This window comes from Orbicella faveolata, unplaced genomic scaffold (genome assembly GCF_042242905.1).
Source record: "Orbicella faveolata isolate gen_17 unplaced genomic scaffold, um_ofav_v1 contig_12, whole genome shotgun sequence".
Taxonomy (NCBI): Eukaryota; Metazoa; Cnidaria; class Anthozoa; order Scleractinia; family Merulinidae; genus Orbicella; species Orbicella faveolata.
The window spans coordinates 8,840,001-8,853,014 of record NW_028301539.1 but is presented as its reverse complement, the minus strand read 5'-3'; the positions used below and the strand labels follow the sequence as shown (position 1 = coordinate 8,853,014).

The 13,014-nt window shown below is 37.2% G+C and overlaps 1 protein-coding gene across 1 annotated transcript; it reads right to left on the bottom strand.

Annotated features, from left to right (window-relative positions):
* Positions 1-5,014: 5,014 nt before the first annotated feature.
* LOC149116465 (snaclec coagulation factor IX/factor X-binding protein subunit A-like) lies at positions 5,015-12,366 on the bottom strand. The gene is made up of 3 exons (XM_089279805.1): positions 12,337-12,366; positions 10,777-10,959; positions 5,015-5,464 (listed from the first exon to the last, which is right to left on the bottom strand). The coding sequence occupies exons 1-3, from the start codon at positions 12,364-12,366 to the stop codon at positions 5,015-5,017; spliced, it is 663 nt and encodes a 220-aa protein (XP_089135931.1).
* Between the last annotated feature and the right edge of the window lie 648 nt (positions 12,367-13,014).

The window sequence follows — 13,014 nt, the reverse complement described above, 5'->3', positions numbered from 1 at the left end:
AGACTTAACAAATCTGCCACGATGAGAACTCTAAGTTTTTTTTCTTTTTTTTTTTTCTTCTAGTGAGTGGACTAAGTGTAATTTGCTTTTTTCAACGTTGACGCCTTGAAGAAAGTCAATTTGAATGAATTATTACAACAGTTAAACATACGTACCTCAATACCATGATATGTGTAGCTTTTTCTGTTCGACAGGTTGGAGAGTGTTGCGCTTTCATCTGTGGCGCTGTTTAGTTCACAAATGTAATTTCCTTCGTCGTAAGGTCCCACATTTACTGACACGCAGTTTGGCTCCAAATAGCATTCCACTCGGCAGCTCCCCTCATCAGTAACTTTCCCTGTTCTTATCACGTGGCCATTGAGTGCTTTGTTTGATGCCGGTTCCTTAAATATTATTATGCGGTCGTATTCATCTGTGGGCACTTCAAAACAAAGACACACTCATTTACCTTCAACTGGTAAATTCATTACTCTGGCCACAATCTCGATTCTGCTATCAGATCTTTCTACTGTGCTGAAGAAACTAGATCGCTCATGCTAGAGAGGCAAATATTGTAAACAACGATTCTCCTCTTAACATACAAGTAAATACATGCTATGCATGAATGCAGACGAAACCAAAACAGTTTATCCACTATTTATTGTCTGCTATGGGCAAACAAATATCTTCCAGTTGCACAGACCCCTACCTATTTCCTATATACATATTTTCTCAATGTTTCAATGTTGACCAAATGACGATAAAAATTGTTTTGAGGAATGTCATGGTAATTGAAGGCATGTCAACGGGAACGTCTTAACTTTCAACTGGGATATTAACCTTGCTTCACTAGATGGGTTGCAAATGCTCCTGCTAACGGATATTTTGGCTTGTTTTTGGTAAAAAAAAAAAAAAATCTCAATTTCGATTAGGCTGGTGACAGGTTTGAATTATAGATTTAGTTGCTATCGAGACTTATAGCTTCCTTCGTTGTAAATCAGTTTACTTGTTGCTTTCTAGTGATAAAAATGAATCTTGTCGACAACATTTCGTTAATTGATATACTTTTTGACCGAATGGTCCGGAAAGATCATTCAGATGATTTCTGAAATTATTTAAGGATTCTTAATTATTTAACCCTGTTTGTTACCAGCTTCAATATTCAGCTGCTGTTGTCACATTTCAAAATCAAACGAGCCACTAGGATGTAAACAACTTCAATAACATTCAATAACAGCTGTCAGCCCAAAGGAAATTATCACGAAAAACAATTGAAAATCTTCACGGCTCAGGCGATCAGTTATCCATTTTGTACATCTCTATAATTTCTTTTTCCTGCTAGTTCTGCTGTTTATTCACCAAAGAAAACTGTGCGGTCTTAACAGTTATGTACTGAATTGTATTTATTTCATTATTTTAAGCAAACACTTACCTGAGTACCTCATGCGTAAGGTTCACCACAGTTTAGACCATTTTACAAATGATAGGCAGGAATATTTGGTAATAAATATTTTAAAATTGAACAGTAAAAACCAGACTGAAAGTTGTAAGCTTGCTCAATTTAGTTCATTTCGGGAAAGTTCTTAACATCATTAGTCGCTTTCAATAATTGTTACAAACCTTCATGCCATCTTCAAATGCAGAAATCGTTCGGTCTTTATGTTTTGAACTGAGTTCATTTCATCATTTTAGGCAAACATTTATCTGAGTTCTCAAATAAGGTTCACCATGCTCTAGACTACTTTGCAAATGTATATTTTTTTAAAAGTTATTTTTCTGTTTGAATTAGTCAGACAGCTTAAACCTTAGGGGAAAAGCAACATAGCCAGGAAGTTGATTAAAGATCAACAGTGAAAAAGAACTTGAGAGTAGTAAGCTTTCTCAGTTTGATTCATTTCGGAAAACTTCTTAGTTCTCTATTGTTGACATCTTAAGTACAGTCGCTTTCAATAATTGTTGCTAACCTTCATGTCGTATTTAAATGTTCTCCCCTTGTTAACACACATTGTTTACTTTTCATGCCTATTTAATCTGAATAGCATGTTAAGAGCGTTTCTTAACTTATACTTGAAGCACCACCCTTTTCAACATTTGAAATTTAATATTTTAGCTCTTCCATAGCAGAGAATGGGAAGTTTGCTTTTTTGCTTTTATTTTTTCGAGGGCAAGGAAACCTAAACCTAATATTAAATATTTCGCTCATTTGAGTGTTATTCTTGAGAGATTTGTTTACTTTATTATTTTTCGTTGGCAAGTCTCTAACAAGAGTTTTCAAAATAATTAAAAATAAAACTTACCAGCGTACACCATTGAACCTAACTCCAAAAAAATCCACATGAGAAATATTACGACTTTTATTGAGGCCATACTTCTTATGTCGCTTCGCTCAATGTCTTTGATCTTGATATTGTTAAATAATTAAATAGGTAAATTCTAAATTCTATGGTAATTTTAATTTGTCAAAATCATCCAACCCATTTTCTTCACTGTTTAATTAGTTTCATAACGCTAAAGGCAGGAATAATTAGGTCTGGTTTACCCGCACGTACATAGTCGCTTTCTTTGGTTCTATCAGGAATTTTTCATGTCAATTTAGCCATGTAGGCGTAATGTGTTAATTTTGGTCTTAATGGTGGCCACCTGTAATCGTTCGACCGCACGCGCGCTGATAACGAAATCATTCGCACTTTGCGCGGAATTTAAAGAAATGTAAGGGTTTCACGACATTACAAGAAGTTTACATGATTAAACAAAACAAAACAAAACGAAACGAAACTGTACAATATTCTCGTGTTTCTTTCGGTGATATTCTGTTATATTTAGCAGGCTGGTTACAGTTCTTTTACTTTTTTGATCTTGCCGTTTTCAGTAAGATCTCTTAGAAACGCTTTTTAGCATAGGTAAAAGATCTTACTTTTCAAAAACGAAGGAACTATAAATTACTATTGAGGTAAAACTTGAAAATGAAATGCCTAACAAATATAAAGTTCTCGCTATATCATCACGTTGCATAAGCAATCATATGCCATACCAAATGGTTTGATAAATTTGGGGGAAAAGAACCCACTTTTGGAATTCACCGCTTCAAAACGTTGAAACTTCAACATTGGTAAGGTCCTCAATAGCCCCCCCCCGCCCCCCCCCCCCCACCTCCCCGCCCGCCCTTCCCTCGACCCACTTCCAATAAGCTTGAGTTGAGTTGAGTGGATAACTTTATTTATATACGGTAAAAATTCCTTCAGCATAATTTAAAAGTATAATATCTAAGTTTACCAAGCTAAACTAACTAATAAATAATACAGTGTTATACGAATAAAAACCTTTCATATCACTAATTAAAACTGCTTTTTAAGGATGCCGTGTCTCATTTAAATTTGTAATGACGCGATTTACCTCTAATTCCTCAGTCGATACGAAGTAACATCATTTCTAGATACGAATCGAGATTTTTGATATCCAGGCGTCAATCCATGTAAAATCTGAAACAGCATAACAGAGGTTGCCACTAGCCTTTGATGGCTAAGTTTTCGCCAGCCGAGTGCCTGAAATAGCTTATCAATATCGTCTTCATTGCTTGCATTCAATAAAATACGGGCTGCGCTGTTTTGGAGCTTCTTTAACTTTTTCAGAAAGACCTACATCGCACTGAGCTGCCCCAAATAACACTAAAATAACCAAACTATGGTTGAACTAAACTGTTATACTCATCCATTACAACATTAAAAGCAACAAGATGCCGTATTCTCTTAATTGCACCCAAAGTAGAGGCAACCTTTTTGCAAATACGACTCTACATATGACAATGCCAGTTTAAGTTTTGATCAATCATGATGAACCCCCAGCGATAACGTGGATGGAACCTGCATCATTGGATGGTCAATTATCGTGAAAGATGGAATTTCAGAAATACTTGATAGCCTCTGCCTCTACGCAATTAACATAAATTTGGTTTTTGCTTAATATATACTTTACTTTTCAGTCTGCCTTTTTATTGTCATTAAAACGTGCGTAGTCGAGCTGGCCTGTTAACCAGCCAGTCAGTAATTCTCAATGCATGTCCCTCATTCTTAACTGCCGCGGGAGAAATTTGATACATACCCCTTAAAACCACCATCCAGTAGTTTGTCTTGTTAACAACCTATACAAGGATTTGGTTAAACTTTCCTAAAGTGGTTTGCTAATCTACATCAATATAAGTGTTTTAAGTCGGTAAGGAGCCGGCTGTAAGAAAAAATAAAATAAAATAACTTATTAAATGCACTGAATAAATGTGAAAGACTGGCGTTAAAGGAATCTAGGGAACTAGTTGTAACAATCTCCCATGGATTTTTCAAACTCACGACGGTCACGATGGTGTACCTATAAAATACCTAAAACTAATGACTAGAGAAAAGGGCTGTTCAGTGTAGTGTTACGATTTTTTAATAATTTACCTGGTTTGTTAATACGTACTTAAGCCTCGTTTTCACTAGCGACGCAAGCACTAAGGCAAGCACAAGCGCGAGCACAAGCGCAAGCAATAGGGATGACCCAAGTGAAAACAAAATTCCACGCAAACAAGCATAAGCAAAATCATCCGAATCTTCATTCATTTTGGAAAACTATTTAGGCGCGCGGATCTGGATCCAATGTTTTCATTGGCCAAACTTAACCACATGTGGTAAATATCCTTGTGCTTGTGCTATGCCTGAGCGGTATTTCCTTTTCACTTGTTGCAGCGCAAACGCAAGCATAAGCGCAAGCAAAAGAAGAAGGAAAAAAAAAGATCCTTGTGCTTGTGCTTGTGCTTGTGCTTGTGCTTGTGCTTGTGCTTGTGCTTGTGCTTGTGCTTGTGCTTGTGCTTGTGCTTGTGCTTGTGCTTGTGCTTGTGCTTGTGCTTGTGCTTGTGCTTGTGCTTGTGCTTGTGCTTGTGCTTGTGCTTGTGCTTGTGCTTGTGCTTGTACTTGCGCTTGTGCTTATGCCTACGTCAAGGCCGATTTCACGATGAAATAAAAATTATTATCACGGAAGGACAGGGTATATTTTTCAGGCTACCTCAGTCTTTTTTCTCACATATAAACCTATGTTTAGACAGACACGACCTATCATGCCACCGAATTTGATATAAGCCAACACAATCTTGGTCGAAAGAAGAACTATCTGGCCGCTGGGGTGCCCAGATTTCATACGGGCCCAATGAGCTTCCATCAGACCATTTCCAGTGGGTTTCAACTTCAATATCGGTAAGGCCGATCCAGTGGAATCGAGGGCTTGAGTTAGAGTTTAAGTCTTGAAGTAGGGATTTAATGAAAACGCTTTCATCTCTGGATTCGATCTTCACCATTTGAGCATCCATTGACCTGCAAAATCCCTCTGCATGTTTCCAAGACTTTGCTCTTGAGAATACAGCATACATGGAGGTTTCAAATTGCTTCCAGTAAGCAGTGAATGCTATTAAAGAATAAAGAGGCGAGTTAGTAATAGTTGCGTTGTATGGAAAGCCAGATCATACAATGATGAATTTTCTAATTTTATTTATTGTTTTTATTTATTCAGTTATTCATTCATTTATTTGTTTTTTCATTTAAGTTAACTCAAGAGTTTAGCCGGAGTTTCTTCCTTTTTTAACGGTTAGAGCATTGAACAATAAAAAAATTAAAGTACGACGTGCTTGTTAAATTGTATTGAAGGAGAAAACAAGGCGAGCAGGTGTTTGTCCTTTCTTTACCCCGCCTAATAGCAGGGTGTAGCCCAAAAATTCGTTATCTTCGACAAGAGATAAAATGATTTTTGCTAGCCTGTCTTTGATAAAAAAAAAAAAAAAAAAAAAAAAAAAAAACATAAAATAAATAAATAAATAAATACGTTTTACTCGCACGGTAAGTTTATCCCTCATAATACTAAGATTATTCATAATAAAAGTGTATTTAGATTGAAAGAAGTAGTTTAATTAAGATAATTTAGAACTTGGTTGTTAATTAAACGATACTGGCGGCTAAATAATTCGTTATGTTTTCGAGTCAGCCTCCAGCTTTTCCATATTTATATAAGAGACAGGAGAGAGGAATATGGGAAAACATGTATAGTTTAGTTTTTGGAAAGAATGATGTTCTATTTTAAATTTTGAGTATTGGCCTGACATTCGAAGCCAGTTGTTGCTTTGAGAGGAATCGAAATGAATGAGGGTGTCCTCATCAACCACACCTGTGTCAGGGTCTTCTGTCGTTTTTGCACTGACTGTCATTTAAGTAGTCTCCCAAACCTCAAAAAGCTCAATTGTTTGGCATTGTGACCTATTATATCATGCTACATACTTTTTTTTTCCTTCGTTTTCTTGTTTGGCTCATTGAGTAAACTTTCCTGGAAGTAGCTAAATCACATGACCCTCTCCCTTTTATTCACCAAATTGCCACATGGTTCCCCAGTTCATTCCCTCCAATTTTATTCAACCACCCTCCCCCCCCCCCCCCCCCCAACCATTTTTTTTTTTTTTTTTTGGCTATGTATTTGTTGAACGGGGTTAGGAAAAACTGCGAGTTGCTCGTGCAATACAGACGAGGAAGTAGACACACTGCAAAACCTCCGCGATGTTGTTTGTTTCTTTTCATTTTTGTATTTGAACAGTGTGCTTTCTTACCAGAAACGAAAACCCCTGGTCACCACTTCACTTAAAAATGGCACAATGTTATACGCATAATGTTATACGGTTTTAGCTGTTAAATTGTTAGGAAATAGTAAACATTTCCCTGTTTCCGCCAAGATATAGAAACGCTAGCGGAAGTTTTTACTACCTCTTTAAGCTTGTGCTTTCTTTCCGGGTGTTATCTATTTGCTCATTATAAGACAACGTCTTACACAGGATATGGAGAAGTGTAAACTGCTGCGTGAATTAAAATTACATTACTTACCTCTTGAACAGCCATAGAGCTCCACACTCATTGATATGTGACTATTCCAATTAACCGGACGAAAACGAACGCGCCTTAATTGGTGGGTTCAGTTCATTAAGAACGACACTATCTTCGTCTTTGTTCCCAGGAAATTCCTAAAACAATAAAATAAAATTTTGTTAGGGAGCCAGCACAGACTCCGATAAAACCATTTTGGTTAAGATGGGCGAAGATGTTTCGACGTTTGGTCAAGTATTTATTACGTCAACTTGACTAAAAATGAGCATGAGTTCGAATATAACCCGAGGATTAATTAAGACACAAATACCATGTAAACATGAACAACAAAAATAGCGCGCAAAAGAGTCTTAAGGGAATTAACGCACGGCTCATTTCCTTTATCAGTCACACTTTAAAACTGAAAACTGACTGTCTTCTAAAGTACACTTCGGTAGTCTATGGTAGCATAAATGTCTGTCAATTCCTAAATGTTTATGTTTTCTTATGCATTGGGGCAAGTTAATTAACTTATTGGAAGTGGAAGAAAATTAGATTAACATGCGACCACAGTAAGGAATAATTTAAGAAATTTCTAAGGACTAAACTTTAATCTCTAAGCTCAGGGAATCTTCATGTCAGGCATTCATGATGATTTGCTGTTCTAATGATGACTTCGACAGCCTGTGCACGCCGGGAAAGCTTTTGAAGCCTGCAGTGAAATTTTTGTTGCAATACATAAATGTACTTTGCCATTTTTTCGGTTTCCCCTTGTTCTCTGTAGTACCGAAAGTTCACCTTGTCCTCACTGTACTGTAGATTGAACTTAGTAACCCATTGGGAGCAACAACCATTTTGTCCTTGGGTGGCTACTTTTGTTATTGTAATAGACTCACTACCCAGGTAAACTTGGAGCCACTGATTAGCATCGTTTGTGCGAGCTGACCAAGCTCCTTGCAATCCTCCAGTGGCTTGGAAGTGGAGTCTTCCCTGGATAGCGGCATGATTGGCGCCAAATTGTGACGAGGCAGTTATCTGAGCATCGGAAATTGCACTGTTTTCCATACCAAGAGCTCCTTGACAATCTGCAATCAACTCAACCACATTAACGTAAATCTAAAAAAACAGTAACCCAATAATGTATCTTTAACACGGCTTAGCATTTCTTCCATTGAAAATCCTCCAGTTAACGTTTGCTTGTCGTGCTGCAAATTGCTGAGTTTGACCTTGCCCTTGCCAGAGCAATTTAGTTAAAAGGCTAATATACCTTAGCTAACGATAAGATTTATTTTATATTGTTTTAAATTATTCTTACTTGTAGCCTTTCAATAATGTTGTTCCCAAAAGCGTTTAGTGGGTGATTTATAAGCTTTTCTCGTGTACTCCAAACATCCAGCGTGGGGTTTCGTTGCACCGCTAAATCGAAAGAAAGAGCGGTCTAATGCTTTAATAAAATTGCAGCCGCCAAAAATCTTAACGTTCCGGTTGCCGGCCGCAGGATGAAGACGAAACAATCCAAAACTCAAAACTCATTATTGTCACTCATTATTGGCACGGTGCAAACTCACGCTCGGGGTATGTGAGGTTCGCTGTTCATGTACTGTCAATCATGAAAAACTGGTCACTGACGAGCTTGATTAGTACATACGGAACACGCTTGAACTTCTCAAACTGGAAACACGCCAAAGCAAAACTTCACATACCTAAGGCTCGTTCCAAAACAACAGCGTATTTTTCTAGGCCGCGCGGGCCTGGTCACTAGCATTGTACTGCACTGTGCTGTCGACAACTTAAGAAAGAGTATAGATCGTTTTCACGTGACGTCATCACTTTCTACAATCCGAAACTAAAGAGCCACCAACTATTTTATCTTCATCAGGCATAAGAAGTGGTATGTTTTAATCGGATTACAATTTTACAGCTCAATAGCGTGTTTCGTTTGGAAACCAGAGCATTTTGAGTCTCAGGGTTATGGAGGTGCGTGCAACAAGGCTACGATCGAGTTTGTTGAAAAATATATATTTATCTCATGATTTCGAGCCTTTTTAGAAGTTAGAGCATTAGGAAGGGTGCTTAAGTAAATGATTGGTTGTTCACTTCTGATTGGTTGCTCAGTACTGATAACCAGTCGCCTAGATAGCCAAAATGAGTTCCAGATGTTTACACCATTTTCCGGCTGCCATATTGGAAGAAGCCTGAAAAAATCGGGGCTTCAACGAGATTCGAACCCGTGACCTCCGCGATACCGGTGCGATGCTCTATCCCGTTGAGGCCCTGATTTTTTCAGGCTTCTTCTTTCCAATCGCTTAAATTGGAAAATTAACTGCGATGATCATTCTTCACTTTCATCTACAACCGCAGTTCATATATGAATTATTTCATATAAACTTCACATCATTTCACTCCTCACGGGAAGATATGAACTCAATTAATTGGCCTCGCTCCCAATGTATGGCTTCATAGCTCAGTTGGTAGAGCATCGCACCGGTATCGCGGAGGTCACGAGTTCGAATCCCGTTGAAGCCCTGATTTTTTCAGGCTTCTTCTTTCCAATTGCTTAAATTGGAAAATTAACTGCGATGATCATTCTTCACTTTCATCTACAACCGCAGTTCATATATGAATTACTTCATATAAACTTCACATTATTATTAAGTTTTGCCGGATTCTAAAATGTCAAAATGATCCCATTTTTCATGTTGTAACCAGTGGTTTTCACATGAACAGCAATGGCCGATGGATTGTCACTTTTACTGGCGAGGGCCTTGAAATGTTCTGTAATGGAGTCTACGTTTTGTTTTGCCAACGTAAAATTCATCACAGTCCAGCAACTAGCTTTGTAGATGACTCTAGACCTCTCTGAGCGGTTCAAGCGATCTTAGTATGGAAAGTAGGATTTGATGCGGTGTGTGTTTTGCAATATGATCTTGAGATTGACGTAAGAGTAGAAATTGTGTACACCGGATTTCAGACGTTTTGTAACTTGGTTGCTGTGAAGACCTAAGTAGGGTAACAAGATTAAGATATCTTTTGGGGGAACTGTAGCTTAATCTGATCTTAATTTGCATAGATTTCTACGATTTTATTTCTCTGTTTTCTCCTTAGTTTTAGTTTCGATTGAGAAGATATACCAAACACTCAAAACAATGTTTGGCCACATTTCCAAACACCTCAAGGTTCGTCAAAAATACTCCCCTGCGCGTGGTATTTTCAAATCTCCTCTTGGTGTTTGAAAATGTGGTCAAACATTGTCTTGAGTGTTTGATATATTACATGACACATACCTTTACCACATATAACACATCTAAAGCCTTTGTCTGTAAAACCTACTTGACAGACATCATGCCTTCTAGGACAAGGGTTACTGTAGCAGGGGTTCTAAAAAATACACAATATTTATGTTCATGCATATATATATATAATATATGTATATTTTTCTTTTTCAATAGAGTCAATAGTTACATTTTTGGTTGATATCAAGACCATTTATACCGTAATTATCCCACCTTCCACTCTTACGTCGGTAAACACTATTTTGTCTTCTAGCATGGTACAATATCAAATTGATTCTTAGTCTAATATCATTGATGAATCTATTCCATTTGCGAAGAGGGGAGAGGTGAAGGGGAGAGGATTCAGCAATTTAAATGATGCTTCGCAATATGTAACATTAACGTGGTTTTCTTGGTGCATTACCTAACTATGTTTGGTACAAAAAGTACAAAAAAAAAAAAAAAAAAAAAAAAATATATATTACTGCTATATTACCCACAAAAACAAATGGAACAGTTACATGTTTTGGTTAAGTGGGTCTGTCGCAATCGCAATGAAAACTGATCTTCGTGCTATTTCGTTTACAAACTTGTAAGGATGAATTGTCAAAGAAGAAAATCCATGTTTTTTTTGTTTTGTTTTGTTTTTTTTTTTTTCATACCTCAATGTCATAGTATGTGTAAAGTTTTCCTTCCAACAAGGCGGATAGTGTTGGGGTTTCATCGGTGCTATTGCCCAGTTCGCACATGTGGGTGTCCTTTTCTTTGGGTCCAACATTCACGGACACACAGTTGGGCTCGAAGAAACACTTCACTCGACAGCTCCCCTCGTCAATTACTCTCTCAGTTCATATCACGTGACCCTTGAGTATTTTGTCTGATACTGGTTCCTTGAAATATACGATACGGTCGTACAAGTATTCTGCCGTGACCGCTACAAAATAAGAAAAAAAGAAAAAGAAAAAAAACTTACAATACCACAACCCAGCCCAATGTTCAAGCGTTCAATATTCTAGCCAACCTCATCAGTACATATATGTAAGAAGTAACGGGATCATTCTTCTGGAGTTAGATTTTACGCTAAGGAGCAAAGCCAGGGTTAAAGCACTCATGAATTAATTAATAAGGGAGAGAGAGTCCATGTATCACTGTTTTATTTTCAAAACAAGCAGGATTTATTGAAATCTTCCCGCTTAAAGTTGGATTGAAAAGAGCTGGCCTTTTTCTGTCTCCATGACTATATGGCAAAAAAGTGCTACTAAACCGCATGTCATTCGTCTGCCAATTAAAAAGCAAGAAAGACATAAAAATTCATTACTTTTCAAAGTTGTAGTACAATACAAGTTAATACAGACTGTTGCCAGATATTCGAATTCAGAACTTTCACACTGAGTAAAAAGTAGTCGGTTGTCGTTCTACAGTCGCTCGTTTATAATGGAAGCTGCTAGTCTGGCTATAACTAGTCCAGTTCTGGCGCTCTGTCTGTCACGCCTAAGAATTCGAATATCTTTTTTTTTTTTTCGAAGATCTTTACACTGACTTCAGCCACGCTTGGAAACATTCAACTGGTTCGCCTCCCGCCAGTTGTGATTTTAAAACTTGTTATGTATTATTTGTATCTGTTTGTTTGTTTGTTTTTTTTTTTCAAAATTAAACTGCTCGGCTGCATCAACTCATGGGCAAACAAAAAGTTTTTTTGGTGAATGCGAAATACATCTAGAACTCTCCTGAGGATGACAGTTAAAAAACTTCTATAAAATCTGAAAACAACCAAAAAACATAAAAAATCAAGCAAACAACCAAAAAAACAACAACAACAACAACAAAAAACAATCAGAACGAACGAACGAAACACACACGTAAACTAACAAAAAAACATGCAAACAATAGAAATCGCTGTTTGTATCAGTCAAATAGCTGTTATGGCAGTTGAGTATGTGGTCAAGTATTCTTTTGTCTTAAAAGGCATGCAAACGAGGTGAAAGGGTCAGTACAATGCAGAATTGACCCTTTCGCTTCGTTTGTGTGTCAAGCCTCTGATAACTGCAATAACAGCTATTCATTCTAGTCCATACTTGCGAATGACAGTTACTGGACAGTGCATTTTCACTTCTCGAGAGTTATCAGTGTTACAGGAAACATTTGTCTATATTTACTTGTTTTAGACGAATAACGAAAAAAAAAAAAAAAACAGGAAGACGAAAGCACCCTTAACTTACCTTTGAAATTCTCACAGTTTTTGCCGTCATAGTTTTGTTTGCATGTACATCTGTAGTCGTCAGTCTCGTAAAGTGCTCGGCAGGTTCCACCGTGCTGACAGGGAAAAGTTTCACAAGGACTCTGGCAATCAGAAGTAAATTCGGAGCAATTTAGATCGTTAAGATAATATGGTTTACTTTCTGATTAAAGAATTGCTAGTAAAAGTTAATCGAGCCGGAAGAAAATGCCCAACTGAAGGGCGGAGACAAGAACACAGTAGTCCACGATATATGTTGCTTCCACAACGGTTTCCTAGTCTGCACAAATGTTTCTAATGTTTTAAAAAAAAAACGTCAATTTGTCTTCGGGAATTTTAGAATGACTTTGGGATTCCTTTGACCAACTTAGCAAAACTTCGGATGATCTTCGGAAATCTTGGGATGTCCTCTGAGGTATTTAGAATATTTAAGGAAAAAAATATATATTTTCCGAGCTTTATATTAAGACGACTTTGGAGTATTTTCGGAACTTGTTTCGTTCAGTTTGTTCTATTTGTTGCCAATTTCAAAAATATTGTAGATTAACAAAAAAAGAAAAGCTACAGTGTATAGTGTGATGAATTGAGTAATCAGAGAAGAAGAAATTCTTATATATTTGATAAATAACTACTAGTTTTGAGAACGTGGTTTTCTACTTAG